Consider the following 25,083-nt stretch of genomic DNA (forward strand, 5'->3'; position numbering starts at 1 on the left):
TGGTGGAGCACGGTGAGACCTCACAACCATGTTCATTAAACCAGCAGTGTGTAAGCCACGCACACACACACACACACACACACACACACACACAAACAAACACACACACCAGCTTGTCTAAAATCACTGGTCCGTGACACTCTTAAAGAAAATGGACAACTTCCTCAAGGGAAATCCACACTATATTTCATCATTAGAGGCATCTGAGTCCTGTTTCCCTTGGAGATGGCTTCAACAAAAGAGTCAATCAAATGCTGAGGTGACTGATGGTTGTCATTGACGATGTCGGCCGGCTCAGTGTCTCTAGCCACCAGTATGCCGATCTCTCTCTCTCTCTCTCTCTCGCTCTCTCTCTTACGCTCTCTCGCTCTCTCTCTCTCTCTTCTCAAATTGAAAATCATTAAACAAAATAATAATCATAATAATTTATATCAGCATAATCAAGGTGTAGATTACATCACACATGCCAGTGTTCTAACTTGTAACATAGCTGCATGGATTTCTACTAATGCGACTCAGTGCATCCAATGGCAATGGCTGTAATAGTCGGCTAGTGCGGATATGATGGAATCTAGCCCTTGATTGGTTCTCAGTGGGAGACAACATGGGCATTATGGTCCGATTGGAACCTCCCATGCTGAGTTTGATGATAGACAGAGATCATTTCAGTGTTAATTTGAAGTGTTCTCCCATTACAGTTTGGCATTGTAGCGCTCGCCGCCACTGGCTCGCTCTGCTGCATTTCAATTTCACATTGGGCCAATCACACAATTTGGCTTATTAAAGAGCGTACCTCCTTGCAAAATTGCCTCAGAACTGTAAAATGATTTACAACATAAAAAAACAGGCACAGCTTATCTACTTTCTCTTTCCAACGTCTCTCTTGTTCCCCCTCTCCTCTACCCCATCTCTCTCTCTTCCTTTCATTCATTTCATCTTATCTCTCATTTTCTACTCATCATCTCTTTTCGTCCCCACCGCTGCATCCCCCCTTTCAGACCTCGCTCTACGACGACAGAATATTAAAATTAGATTTGATGAGAGAGAACGTTATCTTTCTCCCAGTCCTTTGTCCAGTTTCTCCTCTCAGAGAGAGAGAGAGAGAGAGAGTCAGTGAGTGATGGGGGAAAGTAAAGTGTAGACTCTCCCACCCAACACCTCACTTCACCCTGATACCTTCCTATCTCTCCTCACTAATATTCTCTCTAGCAGAAAGAAACTAGTTTGAAATTCTGGTCTTTTTGTAATCTTTTTCAGGCCAGAGTGGTGGAGGGATAGATGGAGGGAGGGAGGGAGGGATAGATGGAGGGAGGGATGTACAGGGTAGAGGAGGAAACTAGTCTAGCAGAAACATCTTTGAGTCCTATCGCTGCAGATGGATAAACAGGGCTTCTGAAGATAAATGGGATCAATCATGTTATCTGAAGATAAATGGGATCAATCATGTTATCTGAAGATAAATGGGATCAATCATGTTATCTAATGGATGCTCTCTATTGACTTCATCAAAAGACTACTGCTACATTTACATACATTGGTACAATACTCAGGAGATTCAGCCATAGTCTAGTCAGGTCCATTGTGGGGGATTTCTCTCATGTCACCAACATTACGGCAGTATCCCAAATAGCACCCTATTCCCTATGTAGTGTGCTACTTTTGACCAGTCAAAGATAGTGCACTACATAGAGAATAGGGTGCCATTTGGGACACAGATTATGTAAGTATGCTGCAGTCTGATCACTTCACAGAGCTCTTTAGGAACTCCTCTACAGGGACCAAGCCTTTCTCTACAAGCAGGGCAAACAGAGGGGAAGGGTTCAGGGAGAGTAAACATGGGGGTAAGCAAACAATCCCCCAGGCTCAGAGCCACCATCCACCACCACCATGGGGAAAAGATTGGATATAAGGCCCAGCTGGGAGGGGCCTAGGGACTACAGGGGGTTTCGATTGGATGTTTGGGGGCACCGCCGTCCAATCCTCTCATACCCATGTTCCTGATCACAGTGTATGTGTGAGACAGGCCCTCCTGTTGTTAGACTTTAAACAGCAGACATTAAATAAGGAGGGTAGCATTGAGAAATAATAATAACAGAGTACCGGAAGAGATGAGAGAGTGATGGAGGGAAAGGGATGAGATGAAGGGAGAGGGATGGAGGAGGAGGGGGATGGAAGGACAGGAGAGAAATGGGAGGAGAGGAGATGGATGAAAGGGAGAAAGAGGGATTAGGGGTGGAAAGTGATGGAAAGAGAGTAGATGGATGAAAGGTAGGACGGAGAAGAGTAAAGGGGGGAGAGTGGGATGAGGGAAGATAAGTGAGCAAAGGGGAAAAGCAGCAAACATCAACAGAAAAAGGAGAGAAAATGGAACGAAAGATCAACTACACAGATTCCTCCCTTTTCTCCCTCTCGCTATCATTTAACTTACTTGTTGCCTCCATCATGCCTGTGTCCATGAGTGCAGGGAGGGTCTCAGTGGGGAGTGTAACAGTCGCAGCACTCTTAGCCCTCTCCCTGTCCCGTTCTCGGTTTCGTTCCCGGTCCTTCTCTCTGCCTGTGGACGTGGCTTCCCCAAGCCGACGCTGACGATTCTTCTGGGCCTCCATGGCTTTCAGCTTCCGGGCATGTTTATGCCCCTTATAGTGCGCCTCTGCCTGGTTCTGGAAGGGAACCAACAGAGAGCAGAAACACTCCAGGAAGGTTAGCAGTAGCACTTAGACATAAATCTATAAATTGCTGTAAGACATGCACATTTTTTAAAACACTCGAATATACAGTACCTCTGCAAAAATAGAGATTACAATTTCATCTTTACACACACACAAGACCTGGGTTCAAATACTATTTAGGGTATTTCAATTACTTTCAAAGACATTTGGAAGTAAGTATTTAAATAGCCACCCTTTGCCTTGATGACAGCTTTGCACACTCTTTGCACACAGCAAAGCTGTCATCAAGGCAAAGGGTGGCTACTTTGAAGAATCTCAAATATAAAATATATTTTGATTTGTTTAACACTTTTTTTGGTTACTACATGATTCCATATGTGTTATTTCATAGTTTTGATGTCTTCACTATTATTCTACAATATAGAAAATAGTAAAAATAAAGAAAAACCCTGGAATGAGTAGGTGTGTCCAAACTTTTGACTGGTACTGTATATTTTTTTCTCCCCCAATTTCGTGATTACGATCTTGTCTCATCGCTGCAACTCCCCAACGTGCTCGGGAGAGGCGAAGGTTGAGTCATGCGTCCTCCAAAACATGACCCGACAAACCGCGCTTCTTAACACCCGCTCACTTAACCCGGAAGCCAGCCGCACCAATGTGTCGGAGGAAACACCGTTCAACTGACGACCGAAGTCAGCCTGCAGGCACCCGGCCTGCCACAAGGAGTCGCTAGAGCGCGATGAGCCAACTAAAGCCCCTCCGGCCAAACCCTCCCCTAACCTGGACGTTGCTGGGCCAATTGTGCGCCGCCCTATGGGACTCCCGGTCACGGCCGGTAATGAACCCCAGGCTGTAGTGATGCCGCAACACTGCAATGCAGTGCCTTAGACCGCTGCGCCACTCGGGAGGCCCCAGAAAATAATTATTTAAATAACAAATAATCAAATACGTATTTGAACCCAGGTCTGACAGACACGCACAAACACACACATAAACACACACACACACACACACACACACACACACACACACACACACACTGCTGCCTGTGTGGAGGAAAGAGTCTGTTCCTACCTGATAAGAGCACTGGCACAGTGAAAGCCAGAGGTATAATTGCATGTATAATGTGCAAAAAGAGAGAGGATCCCATCTCTAAAATCAGACTATTAAATAGGCACGCTGAGACAGCCACTGCAAATCACATGCACACAAACACAACACACTACATACCTAGCATACTGTACACACATGTGCACACACAAATTAACTGCACACACACCCAACAGAGAACACACACATTCTGTCACATTCTCAGACACACTCAAAACACACACATACATTCTCCAAAATGGACATACACACCCTGCACTACATTTTACCTTCACATTCTAATAATTCTCATGACCCAGCTCAATCCATGAGCAAATCCCCTGATATCAGAGCAAATAGAAATAGCAGAGGAATCGATAAAGAGATCTCTCATTAAAATCTAAACAGGCTTTGAGCTGAACCTCTTCATCAGATACCTGTATGGGACTAATACCACCTCAGCCTTGTTGGAGTGATGCATGACTACAAAGAAGGATACATGACTGCATTCTCTCTCTCTCTCTCTCTCTCTCTCTCTCTCTCTCTCTCTCTCTCTCTCTCTCTCTCTCTCTCTCTCTCTCTCTCTCTCTCTCTCTCTCTCACACACACACACACACAAACACAAACAAATAAAACCTCACCATTAATAAAATTATGTTTGTCAAAACTCCAAACTGTTAACACTTGGTAACGCAGCCAGTCTTACATTCAAAACCTTTCATTTTGCATTCATTTTGTTTGCAGACATCTTTCACCACACAACCATTGATCGAAAATATAAGTTTACTGTGAAATATAATGAGTACATTGGTTTAATCACCAGAACACAACATAATGATATTTTCTCAATTTAGTTATTTTAACAACCAGTTAATCCAATAGCAAAAATGTAAGATACATGTTTCAAAATTGCTATTTGAATGTAGTATGCTACTGTACTGTAAATTACAGTTCATTACACTGTTTTCACATTAGGCAATACACTTGCACTACCCATTAAAATTGACTGAACTGTCACGGTTTCGGCCGAGGCTGCTCCTCCTCCTTGCTCGGGCAGGTTTCGGCAGTCGTCGTCCCCGGAGTACTAGCTGCCACCGTTGTATGTTTCATGTTCGTTTGGTTTTGTCTTGATGTTGTACACCTGTTTCTAGTTAGTGCTCATTAGTGTCCTATTTAGTTCTCGTTGTGTGTGTCAGGTGTTGTGTGTGATTACGCTTCTGTTTGGTGTTCTGTGCTACGTGTTTCCCTCCGTTGTTTTGGAGAGGTGTTCGCACATGTTAGTGCGCCTTTAGTTTGACGCCTGTGTGCGCCTTTATTTCGCCTCCGGGCTTGTTGTGCTCGTGTACTACGTGAATATTTCACTAAAGTCTTTTGGACTTAGTTTCTGCGTCCTGCGCTTGATTCCTGCACCACACCCACCTTCAGCACCCGTGACAGAATCACACACCATATATATGGAATCAGCAGGAGCAACGACCACACCTGAGTCGCTGGAGGAGCATGTCCGCGGCCAGGATGACCAGATCAGACAACTGGGGACCGCTCTACAGGATGTCATCAACACCCTGCACCGATGGGAGTCCAGAGGGGTACCCACACCTCCACCTACCTTGCCACCCCCATCGGCCGGTCCACCAGTCCCAGGTCCGGAACCCAGTGGGATTCGGCTCTCGCTCCCGAGGGCGTATGACGGCACAGCTGCCGGGTGTCAGGGGTTCCTCCTGCAGGTGGAGCTCTACCTGGCCACTGTACACCCGGTGCCCTCGGGACACGAGAGCGTTTCCGCCCTCATCTCCTGTCTCACGGGCAAGGCGTTGGAATGGGCCAACGCCGAGTGGAGGAGGATGGACGCCACCACCATCTCCTACGCGGAGTTCTCCCGTCGCTTCAAGGCCGTGTTCGACCATCCACCTGAGGGCAAAGCGGCGGGGGAGCGGCTATTCTACCTGAGACAGGGGAGGAGGAGCGCACAGGCGTTCGCACTGGAGTTCCGGACTCTAGCGGCAGACGCAGGGTGGAATGAACGGGCCCTCATCGACCATTTTCGATGTAGCCTACGGGAGGACGTTCAACGTGAGTTGGCCTGCAGGGACACCAATTTCACCTTCGACCAGTTGGTCGACATGTCCATCCGTCTGGACACCCTGCTGGCCACCCGTGGACGTCCCGAGTGGGGTCCGTCCATTCCACCCTCCAGCACCTCCGAGCCGAGCCCTATGGAGCTCGGGGGTGCTGGCGCTAGAGAAAGGAGGAGGTGGAGCCCGAGGGGGCCTGTCCCCTGCACCAATTGCGGTCGTGGAGGGCACACTGCGGCCAGGTGCTGGGGAGGGTTTCCAGAGGGAGGAGACAACAGGCCACGCACTGGGGAGCCTTCCCAGGTGAGTAGACGCCCCACTTACCCAGAGCTCTCTGTTGTGCACTTTTGTATACCTGTTCGTTTTCCACAGGTTGCACCTCATTCCCAGCATAAGGCGCTAGTAGATTCAGGCGCAGCTGGGAATTTTGTTGATCTGAAGTTTTGTTTAGATTTAGGGATTCCTCTCCTGCCTGTTGACAAGCCTTTTCCCGTTCATGCCTTAGATAGCCGCCCGTTGGGGTCGGGGTTGATTAGGGAGATCACAGCGCCACTTAGGATGTGTGCGCAGGGGGGTCATGAGGAGACTATACAGCTATATCTGATCGACTCTCCTGCGTACCCGGTGGTGCTGGGAATTCCCTGGTTAAGTACCCATAACCCTGCCATTTCGTGGCAACAGAGAGCTCTCAATGGGTGGTCTGCTCAGTGTGAGGGGCGATGTCTGGGTGTTTCCGTGGGGGCGACTTCGGTGGAAAGTCCAAACCAAGTGCCCGCACTGCACATTCCGCCTGAATATGGGGATTTGGCTATCGTGTTTAGTAAAGCTAGGGCGACGCAGTTGCCTCCTCATAGACAGGGGGATTGTGCGATTGATCTCCAGGCAGGAGCAGCGCTCCCACGGAGCCACGTGTATCCTTTGTCTCAAGAGGAGAGAAAAGCTATGGAGACTTACATAGCCAAATCTTTGAGACGGGGATACATACGGCCCTCCACTTCTCCCGCGTCCTCGAGCTTCTTTTTTGTGAAGAAAAAAGATGGAGGGTTGCGCCCGTGCATTGATTACCGTGGTCTCAATCAGATTACTGTGAAATACAGTTATCCACTCCCTCTGATTGCGACCATGACGGAGTCATTGCACGGAGCGCGGGTTTTTCACAAAACTGGATCTCAGGAGCGCGTATAACTTGGTGCGCATTAGGGAGGGCGACGAATGGAAAACAGCGTTTAGTACCACTTCGGGTCATTTCGAGTATCTCGTCATGCCATACGGGTTGATGAATGCTCCATCAGTCTTCCAATCCTTCGTGGATGAGATTTTCCGGGATATGCAGGGGCAAGGGGTGGTCGTGTACATTGATGACATTCTAGTGTACTCGCCTACCCGAGCCGAGCATGTAGCCCTGGTGCGTCGTGTATTGAGGAGGCTGTTGGAGCACGACCTGTATGTCAAGGCAGAGAAATGTCTGTTTTTCCAGGAGTCGGTCTCCTTTTTGGGTTATCGGTTGTCCGCGTCAGGGGTGAGAATGGAGGTGGACCGTGTGTCAGCCGTGCGTAATTGGCAAACCCCAACCACTGTCAAAGAGGTGCAGCAGTTCTTGGGCTTTGCGAATTACTACCGGAGGTTTATCCGGGGTTTTGGACAGGTGGCAGCTCCCATCACGTCCCTTCTGAAAGGGGGTCCGGTGCGCCTGCAGTGGTCAGCTGAGGCGGACAGGGCCTTTGGGAGACTGAAGGACCTGTTTACGTCGGCTCCGGTGCTGGCGCATCCGGATCCCGCCTTACCCTTTCAGGTCGAGGTGGATGCGTCTGAGGCCGGTATAGGCGCCGTACTCTCTCAACGGTCCGGCACGCCACCTAAACTCCGCCCCTGTGCTTTTTATTCTAAAAAGCTCAGCCCGGCGGAGCGAAATTATGATGTCGGGGACAGGGAGCTGTTAGCTGTAGTTCAGGCCCTTAAGGTGTGGAGGCATTGGCTTGAGGGGGCTCAACACCCTGTCCTCATTTTGACTGACCATCGGAACCTGGAGTACATCCGGGCAGCGAGGAGACTGAACCCTCGCCAGGCTCGATGGAGTATGTTTCTCGCCAGGTTCGTATTTAAAATCACATACATCCCTGGGTCCCAGAACGGTAAGGCAGATGCGCTGTCCCGGCGGTATGACACGGAGGAGAGGTCCGTTGAGCCTACTCCCATACTACCGGCGTCTTGTCTTGTGGCACCGGTTGTGTGGGAGGTCGATGCTGAAATCGAGCGGGCGTTGCGTGCCGACCCTAGCCCTCCACAGTGTCCTGTGGGTCGGAAGTACGTTCCGCTCGAGATTCGGGATCGACTCATTTACTGGGCTCACACGTCACCCTCCTCTGGACATCCGGGTATTGGCCGGACAGTGCATTGTCTTAGCACTAAATACTGGTGGCCCACGTTAGCCAGGGATGTGAGGGTTTATGTCTCCTCCTGCTCGGTGTGCGCCCAGTGTAAGGCGCCCAGACACCTGCCCAGGGGTAAGTTACAACCCCTGCCCGTTCCACAACGACCATGGTCCCACCTCTCAGTGGATTTTGTGACAGACCTTCCCCCCTCGCAGGGGAATACCACCATCCTGGTCGTTGTGGACCGGTTCTCTAAGGCCTGTCGTCTTCTCCCTATGTCGGGTCTTCCTACTGCCCTACAGACCGCAGAGGCACTATTTACCCACGTCTTCCGGCATTACGGGGTACCCGAGGATATAGTGTCTGATCGAGGCCCCCAGTTTACCTCCCGAGTCTGGAGAGCGTTCATGGAGCGTTTGGGGGTCTCGGTGAGCCTTACCTCGGGGTACCACCCGGAGAGCAATGGGCAGGTAGAACGAGTCAACCAGGATGTGGGTAGGTTTCTGAGGTCGTATTGCCAGGACCGGCCTGAGGAGTGGGCTCGGTATATTCCCTGGGCCGAGATGGCCCAGAACTCTCTCCGCCACTCCTCTACCAACCTAACCCCCTTCCAATGTGTGTTAGGTTACCAGCCGGTTCTGGCACCTTGGCAGCAGAGCCAGACCGAGGCCCCTGCGGTGGATGATTGGATGAGGCGCTCGGAGGAGACGTGGAACGCTGCACACGTCCACCTGCAGCGGGCCATCCGTCGACACAAGGCGAGCGCCGATCTCCACCGCAGTGAGGGGCCGGTGTACGCACCTGGAGATCGAGTCTGGCTCTCAACCAGAAACCTGCCCCTCCGCCTGCCCTGCCGGAAGCTGGGTCGGCGGTTTGTGGGGCCTTTTAAAGTCCTGAGAAGACTGAACGAGGTGTGTTATAGGTTACATCTGCCTATTGAATATAAGAATATTAACCCCTCGTTCCATGTGTCTCTTCTCAGGCCGGTGGTAGCTGGTCCACTCCAGGAAGGTGAGATAGGAGAGACTCCTCCGCCCCCACTGGACATCGAGGGGGCTCCGGCGTACACCGTTCGGTCCATCTTGGACTCAAGACGCCGGATGGGGGGTCTCCAGTATCTCGTGGAGTGGGAGGGGTACGGCCCGGAGGAGCGGTGCTGGGTGCCGCGGAGGGACATCCTAGACCCGTCGCTCCTGTCGGAGTTCCACCGGGGGCATCCCACGCGCCCTGCTCCGCGTCCTCCTGGTCGTCCCCGCGGCCGGGGTCGGCGCACGGCTGGAGCCGCGCGTCAAGGGGGGGGGGGTACTGTCACGGTTTCGGCCGAGGCTGCTCCTCCTCCTTGCTCGGGCAGGTTTCGGCGGTCGTCGTCCCCGGAGTACTAGCTGCCACCGTTGTATGTTTCATGTTCGTTTGGTTTTGTCTTGATGTTGTACACCTGTTTCTAGTTAGTGCTCATTAGTGTCCTATTTATTTCTCGTTGTGTGTGTCAGGTGTTGTGTGTGATTACGCTTCTGTTTGGTGTTCTGTGCTACGTGTTTCCCTCCGTTGTTTTGGAGAGGTGTTCGCACATGTTAGTGCGCCTTTAGTTTGACGCCTGTGTGCGCCTTTATTTCGCCTCCGGGCTTGTTGTGCTCGTGTACTACGTGAATATTTCACTAAAGTCTTTTGGACTTAGTTTCTGCATCCTGCGCTTGATTCCTGCACCACACCCACCTTCAGCACCCGTGACACTGAACATTACATTTCCATAAATTCAATCCCATGTGTGATCAAAAGTGTGATCATTGAAGACATCTTTCATAATGTAACAAATGAAAGAAATGACAGAAACATAATGTTTAGTAGGCACTAGTGTACATCAAGCCTGTCTTGAGCATTTGGCCATAGGTTCTCATCGAAATCGCAGTAAATATCCTTATTTTTCATGCACCTGGGGAAAAACCTTTTGGTATGGCGAATCAAAGCCTGACATAGGTCTGGATTGATGTTATTGCATGCCTCATCGATGCCCTGAAAGAGGGTGGTACGCTTATGGGGATAGCAATCGTACATCTTCCACCTGTATTGTAATCGTGTATTGTATTTGACAGTTTTGTACTTCTGTATTGTAGTGATCCTGTACATGGCTCAGTTCATAAGAGCATGGCACTAGCAACACCAGAATTGTGGGTTCGATTCCCACTGGGGTCACATACCAAAATGTGTGGACTGTTGTCACTTTGGATAAAAGTGTCTGCTACGTAAATATATTACGGTATTACAGTACTGTTGTGGCCAGTGTGAAACCCCCCCCCCATCAAAAAGACCCCAGCAACTTCATTCTGGGGATGCATTTCTTTCTTGTTTTGGACTTGGATTAATTGCGTATTGGTATTGTATTGATATTGTATTACTGCACTCACTGTAGGAGCTAGAAACACAATAATTTTGCTGCGCCTGCTGTAACATCTAATAATATGTGTAATAAACATTGATTAGATTTTTTACATACAGTACATCTCTGATCTTGTCAATATCACATTTTTTTAAAACTTACTGTGAAGTAAAATCATAATAGTCATCATAGTATTCACATTCAAGTATACTTTATGTCATACTTTTTATGTTCTACTTTACAGACATACATTTTAATTATGTTGTTTCTAAAATCTGTAGTAGACAAACCAGTTTACATGTAAAATCTAAAGGTTTACCAAACGTTTAAGTGATCATCAATTAAGAGCAGTCGGATTAAGTAATTGTAAAATATACTTTTACAAAAGAGAAGAGAATCATATTAAAAGTAATGTGAACATTGCAATGTGAAATTACTTTATATGAACATGTATTGCAATGTGAAACAGTTTGGTGAAAAAGTGACCATATGATTTTGTGTGTTGTACTTAGTCAATTGAAAATGTGCTTAGTTTTGAAACAACTGACTTTTTGATTATCTGTTTTCAGTTTTGTACTAAGAGTTATGAAACTGTACCACATACTTGTGAAAATTGCACCAATCGATAAAAATAAATAGTAAATAATTTCGCTCCTGGGTGCTGATTGGCTGAAACCATGGTGACTGTGAAATATCAAGGCCACTGCACAAACAGCAAGACAAATAGTTAGCTCAGAATTGATCAAATAAAGTTTAACACATCAAAACAAAAATAAATGCATTCCACACTCCGGATGTCTGTGTGTTCTGCTCTGTCATCGTCTCATAATGATGACCCCACAGCTCCTCTCTCTATCCAGCTCCTCTTTAGAATTCTAAGAATTTCCTCTCTCGCCATATAAATGCAAATAAGTCATAAAATAACCCAAGCTGCAAATAGACCTGAAATGAATTGTGGGGAAGAAATTAGAATGAAGAAAAAGAGTGGGTTCTACTTTGATGAGCAAGCCAATGAAGGAATCCTAAGTGTTAGAGAGAAGCGTGGAAGTGACTCACCCTGTTCAATTAAGCTTCTCTCACACAATGAGACCTTCTCATTATACTGAATGCAAAACACTGATGCTGCTTTTGGGTTTTGTACCCTCTCTCAACTGCCTCAGCCTCCATAATAACCTTAATAGCCATGGTACCACACGCACGCACGCACACACACACACACACACATCTTATATGACAACAAAGTAATGTGGGTCGAAGTAAAAACCAATGCAGATCAGATCCATCAGAATCATGCTCTTTGGCTATATGCAGCTAAATACGTCCACAGTGTACAGTATTAACAAACCAAATGATGTACCTACTGTTCTGTGTCCGGAGCTCTGGCTATAAATAAACCACCAGCAGCCGTCAACACTTCTATAAACACTAATAGGACTATAATATTTCACCATGTCGTTTGACTGATCGGCCGTGAAAATTCTTATGAGATTAGTGTGCTGTGACAAATCAGCTCTGCTCTCTTTCAGCCCCCGTACGTTCTCTGTTCTCCAGTCCAACTCCGAGCCAAATAGTACGAGACACACAGAGAGACAGGGAGACACAGGAAGTGTGAAATGAACATTGGCATGAGAACTTAGCATTTGAATGGCACTGACTGTCATGTCACTCTACCAGACATGAATGCAGGCTTTGAGACTCTTTCTGTAATGAAAAGCGCTATAGAAGTTGAATACATCATTATTATTACATGTTCTCTAAATAAGGCCTCTGTCTAGATCACTATCTGACTATTCCATGTGCTACATCGAATGTACGTTAACAACAAATATTCTTTATATTTCAAATCAACATTACAGATCGTGGATCTAATAAACAATTTCTAAGAATAAACAGTATGCAATATAGTGTAAATAAATACTTATATAGAGATCTCCTCATTTTCCATTTGAAGTTTATTTACAGTTTGACTGAGGAAGTTTCCCTCCTCCCTTTAATAGGCTGTTTAAAGCTCAGTTCCCCCTTGTCTCCTCCTCCCCCCTCCCTCCTCAGACCCCCAGACCCGACGCCTCTCTCCAACTGTAGCTGGCGCTGTGTGGAAGGAGGATGGGAATGGGATTTGATCTACCGTGTGAAGACTGGAGAGAAGGCCTGCCAGTGTCTGCTCTGCTTTCCTTTCCCCCTCAGCCTCAGCTAACCGTCTTCTGTGTCTCTGCACCTCTTTGAAGATCAAGTCTCAAGAGGATGTGTGTGTGTAATCATATTTTTGTGTTCCTCTGTGTGTATGTGTAAGTGAGAGAGCGAGAGAGAGGGACAGGGAGAAAGAGAGAGTTTTTTCTTTTCTTTTTCAAATCAGCCTTTGCCCAACTCTTAGGTATTTGTGTGTTTCTTAAGAAATTCAATTTTATTGGTTGTTTGTTAATGTGACTGTGTGTGTGTGTGTGTGTGTGTGTGTATGTGTGTGTGTATGTGTGTGTGTATTTGTGTGTTTGAGGTAGCAGGAATGGGAGAAATCAAAAGAGGAGTTGAGAATGTGGGCTCCTGCCTGGGCTCGTGATTGTTTCTGCTCTTTGCTGATAAACGGAAGCTTTCCCTGCTGTCTAATCCCTCGCACCAAAACAACCTACCGCAGTACACACACACACACTTCAGATATCCACAAATACAGAAACGCAAATTACTACCTTCCGATTTAATAATAAGAACATTTCACACAGAGGAACACACATGCACACACGCACGAGCGCGTGCATACACAAAGACAAAAAGCGCACGCATTCACACTCAGAGCCCAAATGGACTCCCTATCAGCCACCACAGTGAGTCAGTGAGGATGATAAGAGCTCAGGTAATTTGGAACGGCCTTATATTCTAAAAACATTAAAGAAGGAACAAATAAATATGTTTTATTTTAACTGTCAAATCTACCAACTACAGTCTGCAACTCACTTTCTTTCTCTCTTACTCTCTCTCTCTCTTTTCTCTCCCGCAGTCATGCAGACAAACACACACACACACGCACACGCACACGCACACACACACACGCACACACACACACACACACAGAGAACATAGCACTCTCTTACCGTGGAGTTGAAGCGCAGGTGGCAGATATTGCAGGAGATTATCTGTTTCTTCTTGAGTGGCTGAGGGACGCCAAACGTGTGGTTGATCACCGCCTTCTGCACCGGGTCCATCTGCAGGTCAGACAGGAGACCAGGGGTTAAATCTATCACTCCATCCGTGACCTCTGACCCCTGATACCCCTATAAATCCACTGGGTTTGACCACAACAAAATTGCTTGGAGAATTGGAGATACAGCTAAAGCCAGCCTGAGGATACAATGGCATGCGAGTTCTGATCCAGGGCAGTATACTGGGAAGTAGTTAGAGAAAGGGACTTTGGGCAGACAATATAGACGATATGTCACATAAGTTATACTGTCTATGTGCCTAAAGCCTCCAGAGGTTCCTGAGCGAGGGAAGATATTCTCTCCCCATCACAGCTGATAGGGTGTGTGAGGCCAGAGCCAGGGTGAGTGCTCTGTGCTTGATTAGAATGGCTGGATTACATGATGACAGCTGATTTCAATGTGGCCCTCATCAGCACGGTATCAAATATAACAATCACCCTGGATCCTTCCCCAGCCTGGCGTCTGGCGCTGCCCTCTCCTCCGAGACAGAGAGTGGGGTAGGGGGTGGCTGTGCCCGCTGTGGAGGGCTGGGTTGGAACACCCAGTGTAACCAGATATATGCCTTCCCTGGCATCACTTCACAACAGGCCTCAGAGGGCAGGAGGTGTTGGACCAGTGGCTGTGTTTGTGGAAGGCACTGGCTATTGCCTGATACACAACACTGAACAATGGCTGCCCCTCAATACACACACAGGCATGAACACACACACACACACACACAGAGCCTTCTCCTGTGAAAGAGATGAATGTCCTGTTTGAGAGAGTAGTCTCTCAAAGAAAACAGCTCTGTTTCTGTGTTGACTCTAAATAATCTGTTTCCAAAGGCCAGGTGTGGTGTGGTGGGGAATAGAAACAAGAATTAACCTTAAACACACCTGTTTTACAACCCCCATCCCATGTAACACTGCTTACCTGCTGTTCCCTCAGGGATAACCCTGCACCCTTCTATTCTGGCTCCTTAAACAACGCGGTGCAGTGCTGCTACCTCAGGGATTAACTAACCTTTCCCTTCCGAAGCCAAAACCGCGCCATGGAAACAGAGCTCCCCTACACCGTGCCCTCTGGCCACCTTCGCAGGGTACACCGCACACAACTATTTGTTTTAGGGAGCTGAGATAATGTGGCCATTGTTCGCCCGCAGCCATCCTGAACAGGCCGGTATAAATGCACCTATTGTCCAGCCCGCTTCCTCTGTCCCCCTTCCCTTCCCTCCCCTCCCCCCTCTCCCTCTGCAGACAGGAGCTATCTCAAGGCAGGCCGCAGCTGAAACGGTGATGGAGTTTCAGGGTAGGTGCAGGGAAGGGGCAGGGGGAGAGGAGGAGGGGGAGACTGGGGTCTATTTAGCTTGTGAGACAGGTGCATTCATCTTCCCCCTGCACACGCCCCGAACAACGTGTGCCTCTGCCTCACCGGGCCCCAGAGAACCTGAATGTCACCATTGAGACTGAGGCTGAGTCCCAAATGCCACCTTATTCCCTATGTAGTGCACTACTTTGACCAGGGCCGGTAGTGATCTAAACTGGGAATAGGGTGCAATTTAGGACACAGCCTAGGAAAGAGGAAAGGTGAGACTGGAAGAGGAGGCAGGGTCCTTGTGATTAATGCCATAGCTGTATTGGTCTGCTGTGTGTTATATTAGCTAGGTCACATAGCCGCTATAGGCTAATTATGCACGCTCCCAGACCACCATCAGATGCAGGACACGTGCACGCTTCCAGACCACCATCAGATGCAGGACACATGCACGCTCCTAGACCCTTCACCACTCCCCATGCTCCCCATATATCCCTCCACTGGGTGAATCAGCACCACAGATCTCTGTGGCTCATCTCTCCCTCTCATCCTCCTCTTCTCAGTCCTTTTGAAAGGCTGTGAAGTGTAGACTGGAGGAAACTGAAGAGGCTTATGTTTCATTTAGAGTTGGTGGAACTTGAGAGGGCTTCACACAGAGGGAAAAAGGATGTGAACATACACACACTGTCCACAGACTGTAAACGAAGGATCAAGGAAACAGAAACATATAAACTATATATACAAAAGTATGTAGACACCCCTTCAAATTAGTGGATTCAGCTATTTCAGCCACACCCGTTGCTGACAGGTGTATAAAAATCGAGCACACAGTCATGCAATCTCCATACACAAACATTGGTAGTAGAATGGCCTTACTGAAGAGCTCAGTGACTTTCAATGTGGTACCGTCATAGGATGTCATCTTTCCAACAAGTCAGTTCGTCAAATTTCTGCCCTGCTAGAGCTGCCCTGGTCAACTGTAGTGCTGTTATTGTGAAGTGGAAATGTCTAGGAGCAACAACGGCTCAACCGCGAAGTGGCAGGCCACACAAGCTCACAGAATGGGACCGGCGAGTGCTGAAGCGCATAGAACATTTAAAAAATTGTCTGTCCTCGGTTGCAACACTCACTACCGAGTTCCAAACTGCCTCTGGAAGCAACGTCAGCACAATAACTGTTCGTCGGGAGCTTCATGAAATGGGTTTCCATGGCCGAACAGCCTCACACAAGCCAAAGATCACCACGCCAAGCGTCGGTTGGAGTGGTGTAAAGCTCGCCGCTATTGGACTCCGGAGCAGTGGAAACGCGTTCTCTGGACTGATGAATCACGCTTCACCATCTGGTAGTCCGACAGACGAATCTGCGTTTGGCGGATGCCAGGAGAACGCTACCTGCCCCAGTTCCAGTGAAGGGAAATCTTAACGCTACAGCATACAATGACATTCTAGACGATTCTGTGCTTCGAACTTTGTGGCAACAGTTTGGGGAAGGCCCTTTCCTGTTTCAGCATGACAATCCCCCCGTGCACAAAGCGATGTCCATACAGAAATGGTTTGTCAAGATCAGTGTGGAAGAACTTGACTGGCCTGCACAGAGCCCTGACCTCAACTCCAACATCAGTGCCCGACCTCACTAATGCTCTTGTGGCTGAATGGAAGCAAGTTCCTGCAGCAATGTTCCAACATCTAGTGGAAAGCCTTCCAGAAGAGCGGAGGCTGTTATAGCAGCAAAGGGGGGACCAACTCCATATTAATGCCCATGATTTTGGAATGAGATGTTCAACGAGCATACTTTTGGTCATGTAGTGTACATACGTGAACGCACACACACACACACACACACACACACACACACACACACACACGCACACACACACACACACACGCACACAAACACAGAGCCATACTGTCTGTAAGAGAAGGATCAAAGACTCACAACATCTTAATCCTAGACACAGAAGCATCTGAAGCAATGTAACCAGCAGACTGCAGGTGGGTAAAGCTGTGTGGCTTATAGGTGTGTTCGAAAACAAAGATATGTTGGCTTATCTCTGGGATGCTGGTATTAAATCTTCCACCATGCTAAGGGGGGAAAACACTCCAGGAATAAAGATTATACCTCAAAGCCCAGGACAAATGAAAAGTTTCAAATACTACAGGCTGTAATGAGAGTCTGTGGGACCTGGAGACAAGTCTAGCACCGTGAGGGGTTGAGGGGTCAGCGGTCAATAAAACGGTCAATAAAACAGTAGTATGGTTGTTGAATATTACATCATCAGAATCCCTGGACGCCCAGTCAGCAGCTCAGCATGGAGCAGAGACTCTCACTCAACCGCTCCTCCTCTGTACGGCATTCTTTCTTTCTAACATTTTATTTAACATCACAGTCAACAACAATAACAACACAACACATACAACATATACACAAAACAACAGCGATGTCGAGGTCTTCCAAAAGTAAAACATGTTAGAATATGCAAATTAGAAACGAATGTAATTGTATTCTACTCAACTAATTACTATTTTTAAAAACTTTTTTGTTGATGTTTTTTTTAAACAATTTGTTTGTATTGTTTTTCCATGGTAGATAATCAAGCATATTTCAATTTCATACATTGTCAATATATATCCCTTTCCCACCCCCTCCCTACTCCGCTTCCCACCCACTCAAATTATTATATGTACTTATTTCTATTTAGAGTACAGCTAAAATACATTAACTATATTTTCATTTACAGTGCTCTTAACAATTTCACTCGTACTTCCCTTCCCACAAATCCCCCAAGAACAGGTACTGTATTCTTCTGGTCACCTTGGTTCCCTACCTCTCTAGTGGGTGGAGCCTTTGACAATGTCCACACATAGATGGGTGTGGCTCTATAACACTAACAGATATATTGGAATTGAAGGTAATGGCATCAGGCACTTTGAGTAGCCTATTTTAAGCTCATAAAAAGAACATAATATTTTACAGACAAAAGGTATTTTGAGTTCACACCAGCTGTGTGGTAGTTACGTAGATATGACTAGGCGATGTTGATGTGCCATGCCGTGCTGTGTGACTCACCGTGCTGAAGTTAGGGAAGAGGCTGAGGGGGGACGATCCATTGAGCCTGAAGGGCAGGAAGTGCTTGAGGTCGAGGTGGGGCTGCAGGGGCCGTCCCGGGACAGGCAGGGAGGCCAGGAGGGGGTTGCCCTGGGCAGAGGTGCCTGGACCAAACACAACAACACAACAGGGTTAGACAAACACTCAGAACAATCATGAGAGACATTTTGATGTCTCTTTTTCTGTCTCTTCTCACTATCAGTATCAATATCAGGTAATGTGTGAGGTAAGGTGGGAGGTAAGGTGGGAGGTAATGTGGGAGGTAAGGTGGGAGTTAAGGTGTGAGGTGAGTTGTGAGGTAAGGTGTGAGGTAAGGTGTGAGGAAAGGTGGGAGGTAAGGTGGGAGGTAAGGTGTGAGGTAAGGTGTGAGGTAAGGTGGGAGGTAAGTTGTGAGGTAAGGTGGGAGGTAAGGGGTGAGATAAGGTGTGATGTGGGGGGGTGAGGTAAAGTGTGAGTTAAGGTGTGAGTTAAGGTGTGAGGTAAGGTGTGAGGTAAGGTGTGAGGTAAGGTGGGAGGTAAGGTGGGAGGTAAGGTGGGAGGTAAGGTGTGATATAAGGTGTGAGGTAAGGTGGGAGTTAAGGTGTGAGGTGAGTTGTGAGGTAAGGTGGGAGGTAAGGTGTGAGGAAAGGTGGGAGGTAAGGTGGGAGTTAAGGTGGGAGGTAATGTGGGAGGTAAGGTGTGTGGTAAGGTGTGAGGTAAGGTGTGAGGTAGGGTGGGAGGTAAGGTGTGATATAAGGTGTGAGGTAAGGTGGGAGTTAAGGTGTGAGGTGAGTTGTGAGGTAAGGTGTGAGGTAAGGTGTGAGGAAAGGTGGGAGGTAAGGTGGGAGTTAAGGTGGGAGGTAAGGTGGGAGTTAAGGTGGGAGGTAAGGTGTGAGGAAAGGTGGGAGGTAAGGTGGGAGTTAAGGTGGGAGGTAAGGTGGGAGGTAAGGTGGGAGGTAAGATGTGAGGTAAGGTGGGAGGTAAGGGGTGAGATACGGTGTGATGTGGGGGGGTGAGGTAACGTGTGAGTTAAGGTGTGAGTTAAGGTGTGAGGTAAGGTGGGAGGTAAGGTGTGAGGTAAGGTGGGAGGTAAGGTGGGAGGTAAGGTGTGATATAAGGTGTGAGGTAAGGTGTGATATAAGGTGTGAGGTAAAGTGGAAGTTAAGGTGTGAGGTGAGTTGTGAGGTAAGGTGTGAGGTGGGGGGTGAGGTAAGGTGGGAGTTAAGGTGGGAGTTAAGGTGGGAGGTAAGGTGGGAGGTAGGAAGAGAGTTAAGGTGTGAGGTAAGTTGTGAGGTAAGGTATGAGGTAAGGTGGGAGGTAAGGTGTAACACTGACTGGCTAATTTTGTTTTACAAATGAATCAGCCAGACACACACCTTCACCAGACCCCCATCAGTCACACTTCACAGCTCAGCAACGAGCCTAGACGTGTGTGTGTGTGTGTGTGTGTGTGTTTTTGTCAATGTGTGTGGGCTCTGCATGTGAGCAACCCCCCTTCACGACCCCCCTACATCCTATCACCCCACTGCCAGGGCTAATCCTTCAAGGACGCGCACCGGGCGCTTACATACACACACATATCATTTAATTACAGATTTATTGGCTCTGAGAGGGGAGTGCCTGGCCTGCACCGTGCGAGCTGGGAAGATGGGAGATACCGGATATCAAATGGACCAGGGATGAAGAGATTTCTAATTTTCCGGCTGGCTGCGTTTCAGTGGGCCGGTGCTGCGCTGGGTACTTAAACCACCGCCAGGATCAATCATCAGTATCATCTCTGGGTCGCCAGATCTGCCCTGTGCATGCGCACTGCAACACACCGTTACAACACACACCATGGATATGATAGGAGGATGAGGAGATATCAGGACACAATAACACACACCTTTAGAAAGAGAAGAGATTGACCTCGTAATAACACACACCTTAGAAAAAAAGGAAATTAGTCCCATAACAACTGTCACCTCTGAAAGACAGGCGATTGTCTGGTACATTACAGCCCATATCTAAGACCTATCTACGCTAAGTCACAGCTGAGCTTGGTAAAGTATTAGATGCTAAAACATGGGTGGTTCTAGGTGGTTGTTATACCGTACGTCATAACAAACAGCAGAGCAAGAGGTGAGATCTTATACATAGTACCACTGTCCTCACAAAGCCAAGGACCTGTAATATAACATAGCCATATAACACAACGAGTGAAGACTAGCTATTCAGTATGTATTACACAAGACAGGTATGATGATGTATGTACAGTATGTATGTATTTCTGTACAGTATGTATATATTTATGTACAGTATGTTTGTATAGGGCATCTATGAAGGACGTGACAGAATAATAAGGGGGAAGGCAGCAGTCCTGACAGCCGTCTGCATCACGGTTTGATATCAGATTGACAACCAGTTTGCGTCCCAAATGGCACCCTATTCCCTACATAGTGCACTACTTTCGACCAGGGCTCATAGGGAAAAGGGTGCCATTTGAGACGCAGCCTAGTTTTATGATTGGTCGGTGGAGCTGAGGAGTAAAGGGGCAACGCTGAAGCACCAGGCATATGTTCACCATGCTGGGTAGAGGCCTGGCTGTGTCTGCCCCTGGCTGGGTGCTGGGTGAGGACGGCCCACTGCTGTCTGTCTTCCGCCCACAGAGACGGCATGGAGGGCGGACATCAACTCCAGTCACGTGGGCCCCAGACCTCCACTGGGAGATGTCACACACGCAAGAATGCACACACACGTACGCACACACACACATAGGCACACACACGGAGGCACACACACACATAGACACACACACGGAGGCACACACACACATAGACACACACACGGAGGCACAGACTAGCGCACGGACGCATGCACGCAAACACACGCGAGAAGGAGCAGGGTTAGCCTAGCTTGGAGGACAGTTATCAGCTGATAGTGCATCCCTCCTCCCTCCTTCTCTCTCTGTGGCTCCCAAGACAGTTTCTCAGATAGAGTTCAGTGTGTCAAATCGGAGGGCCTGTTGTCTGGACCTATGGCAGTCTCTATGGGGGTGCCACAGGGTTCAATTCTTGGGCCGACACTTTTCTCCGTGTATATCAATGATGTCGCTCTTGCTGCTGGTGACTCTCAGATCCACCTCTACGCAGACGACACCATTTTGTATACATCTGGCCCTTCATTGGACACTGTGTTAACAAACCTCCAAACGAGCTTCAATGCCATACAACAATCCTTCAGTAGCCTTCAACTGCTCTTAAACACTAGTAAAACTAAATGCATGCTTTTCAATCGAACGCTGCTAGCACCCGCCCACCCGACTAGAATCACCACTCTCGACGGGTCTGACCTAGAGTATGTGGACAACTACAAATATCTAGGTGTCTGGTTAGACTGTAAACTCAACTTCCAGACTCACATAAAGAATCTCCAATCCAAAGTTAAATCTAGAATCGGCTTCCCTATTTCGCAACAAAGCCTCCTTCACTCATGCTGCCAAACATGCCCTCGTAAAACTGACTATCCTACCGATCCTTGACTTCGGCGATGTCATTTACAAAATAGCCTCCAACACTCTACTCAGCAAATTGGATGTAGTCTATCACAGTGCCATCCGTTTTGTCTCCAAAGCCCCATACACTACCCACCACTGTGACCTGTACGCTCTTGTTGGCTGGTCCTCACTACATGTTCGTCGGTCAAACCCACTGGCTCCAGGCCATCTATAAATCACTGCTAGGCAAATCCCCGCCTTATCTTAGCTCATTGGTCACCATAGCAGCACCCACCCGTAGTCTGCGCTCCAGCAGGTATATCTCTCTGGTCATTCCCAAAGCCAACACCTCCTTTGGCCGCCATTCCTTCCAGTTCTCTGCTGCCAATGACTGGAACGAATTGCAAAAATCTCTGAAGCTGGAGACTCTTATCTCCCTCAATAACTTTAAGCATCAGTTGTCAGAGCACCTTACCGATCACTGCACCTGTACACAGCCCATCTGAAATTAGCCCACCCAACTACCTCATCCCTATATTGTTATTTATTTTGCTCTTTTGCACCCCCAGTATCTCTATTTGCACATAATCTCTTGCACATCTAGCATTCCAGTGTTAATACTATTGTAATTATTCTGCACTATAGCCTATTTATTGCCTTACCTCCATAACTTGCTACATTTGCACACACTGTATATATATTTTCTGTTGTATTTCTGACTTTATGTTTTTTTTTACCCCATATGTAACTCTGTGTTGTTTTTATTGCACTACTTTGCTTTATCTTGGCCAGGTCGCAGTTGTAAATGAGAACCTGTTCTCAACTGGCTTACCTGGTTAAATAAAGGTGAAATAAAATAAAAAAAGTTTATTAAATCAGAGGCTGGCTGTTTGCCTGTTGTGATGATAAGACTAGCGCCGTGCCGAGGCACACACATAGGAATCAAGGAATGTATAACAGCCAGCCACAGACAACTGAGTGGTTGCTCTCTGTGTACCGGAGACCCATATTGTAGGTGAGTACAACACAAAACCCATACTAACATACCTCCACCCACGCACCTCCAGGAAACAAATGACACACAGTGGGAATAAACACACACACACGCACGGATGCATGCACACACACACACACACACATTCTCAAAGCCTATGTGAATGCACTAGGTGTACACCACTGAAAACAAAAACAAACACACCATACCATAAAATGTGTGTGCGTTTGGTGCGTGTGTTTGTGTATGTGTGGACATGTGTTAGGGAGGAGGGGTGGGCTGATTTGGCCCTGAAGCCACAGCTAACCTCCTTCTATCACATTGCGTCATTCTCATTTAATGTGGTGTGTAATGTGTGTGTGTGTGTGTGTTGTCTGGCCAAAGACATGCCTGTGTGCAGGCTCTGATGTGTTTATGCATCAGTGGCGGTCCAGACAACAAGACTGCTGTGTTAAAACAGAATGTCCAGTCCAGTCTGTGGAAGACGACTCTGCTTACAGTGCTGACTGTCTCTAGAACTTAATCCACACTCCTCTTCCTCCACTGACCATCACAACAACACAACATCTACTATCATCACGCACAGCATGATGTTTATAAAAACATTATGTGATTACAGTAAGAACAATATCTCCACATTGAGACCGTGTTTTTTAAATGTTTATTATATATATTTTTTTTACCCCTTTTTTCTCCCCAATTTCGTGATATCCAATTGCGATCCAATTACGATCTTGTCTCATCTCTGCAACTCCCCAACGGGCTCGGGAGAGGCGAAGGTCGAGTCATGCGTCCTCCGAAACATGACCTGCCAAACCGTGCTTTTTAACACCCGCCCGCTTAACCTGGAAGCCAGCCGCACCAATGTGCTAGAGGAAACACCGTTCAACTGACGACCGAAGTCAGCCTGCAGGCGCCCGGCCCACCACAAGGAGTCGCTAGAGCACGATGAGCCAAATAAAGCCCCCACTGCCAAACCCTCCCCTAACCCGGATGACGCTGGGCCAATTGTGCGCCGCCCTATGGGACTCCAGGTCACGGCCGGTTGTGACACAGCTTGGGAATGAACCCGGGTCTGTAGTGATGCCTCAAGCATAGCGATGCAGTGCCTTAGACCGCTGCGCCACTCGGGAGGCCCGACACTGCGGTTTTTAATAGAAAAAAAGTGTGCATATATTTCTGGCCTCCTGATTTGACAATTAAGAATCAGCCGTTTTGTGTAAGCCCCTCCCCTTTTGTCTTTCTAATGATTTACATTTTAGTCATTTAGCAGACGCTCTTATTCAGAGCAACAATTATGGTAAAGTGCCTTGCTCAAGGGCACGTCGACAGCTTTTTCACCTAGGGGATTCGAACCAGCGACCATTTGGTTACTGGCCCAACGCTCATAACCGCTAGACTAACAACCACAACAACAACAACAACAACAACAACCACCACTCAAACCTCCCTAACCCCCATTGAGTGGTGGATGATGGAGGGAGGGAAGGAAGAAGAGAGAAAAGGCTGCATGTCTATTTGCAGCCCTTTGTAATTATCTGTGTTGGTTGGTTGGCACAGTGGGCTTGGTTCAGAACCAGCTGATTGGATCCTTCCCCACCCCTCTCCTCTCCCCTCAGCCTGGCTGTTCTCAACCAACCCAGGTTGGACAGAGGAGCTAGGATCTCTCTCTCTCTCTCTCTCCATGCTGGGAGTGTTTGGTGCATGCTGGGAATTGTTTGAGTGAGTGCTAAGTGCGAGTGTTGTGTAGAGTTAGATATCCTGGGTTTTCCTTTTCTTGGCGATATCCTTTTTTCTTCTATGCATGATTAAGGTTATTATTTCTATTTTCTTGTTGTGGTAGAATTAAGTATATTGTTTTTCGTGTCGAAATTACCCTGATTTTGGTGGGGATGGCGGTCCGAATGGGGACGCCGTCCCTGTCACTTCGGCACGGCTTTAGGTGTGTTACTGAAGCTACTGTCACGGTGGAAGAGGTTCTGGTCGCCGTAGGAGAGAAGGTAGGATATGAGAATGTTGCTTATGCGTCACGGATGAATAAAGCGGTGGTGGTATTTCTTAAAGAAGAGCGCCTTGTTGATCGTATGGTTGAGCATGGCGTACTTCTTAAAGGAATGTTTATTCAAGTTACGCCACTTTTTTCTCCGTCAACAAGGGTAACGATTTCAAATGTACCGCCATTTATTCCAAATGAGCTATTGGAGCGCGAGTTATTGCGCTTTGGGAAGTTTGCAAGTTCAATTAAGGTTGTCCCATTGGGTTGCAAACACCGGGTGTTGAAACAGGTTATGTCGTTTCGGCGACAGGTGTTTATGTTTTTGGACTCACCGGAGCAGACTTTGGAGTTATCGTTTAAAGTCAAGTATGACAATAGACTGTATATGGCCTATGCTAGTACGGGTAGTCAACAGTGTTTTGAGTGTGGGGATGTTGGTCATAAGCGACATGCTTGCCCGAAAAGGGAGAA

At 47.7% G+C, this 25,083-nt stretch overlaps 1 protein-coding gene across 3 annotated transcripts in view; it reads right to left on the minus strand.

Moving 5' to 3' along the window:
- Positions 1–25,083, minus strand: part of LOC121570220 (zinc finger protein 385C) — a 182,347-nt gene that overhangs the window by 15,501 nt on the left and 141,763 nt on the right. For all 3 annotated transcript variants that reach the window (XM_045209669.1, XM_045209668.1, XM_045209670.1), the window contains 3 exons: positions 18,130–18,272; positions 13,663–13,773; positions 2,429–2,660 (listed from right to left, as the gene is read on the minus strand). In XM_045209669.1, the coding sequence (XP_045065604.1) occupies positions 2,429–2,660; positions 13,663–13,773; positions 18,130–18,272 (486 nt within the window). The remainder of the gene's footprint in view (positions 1–2,428; positions 2,661–13,662; positions 13,774–18,129; positions 18,273–25,083) is intronic.

This window comes from Coregonus clupeaformis, chromosome 30 (genome assembly GCF_020615455.1).
Source record: "Coregonus clupeaformis isolate EN_2021a chromosome 30, ASM2061545v1, whole genome shotgun sequence".
Lineage (NCBI taxonomy): Eukaryota > Metazoa > Chordata > Actinopteri > Salmoniformes > Salmonidae > Coregonus > Coregonus clupeaformis.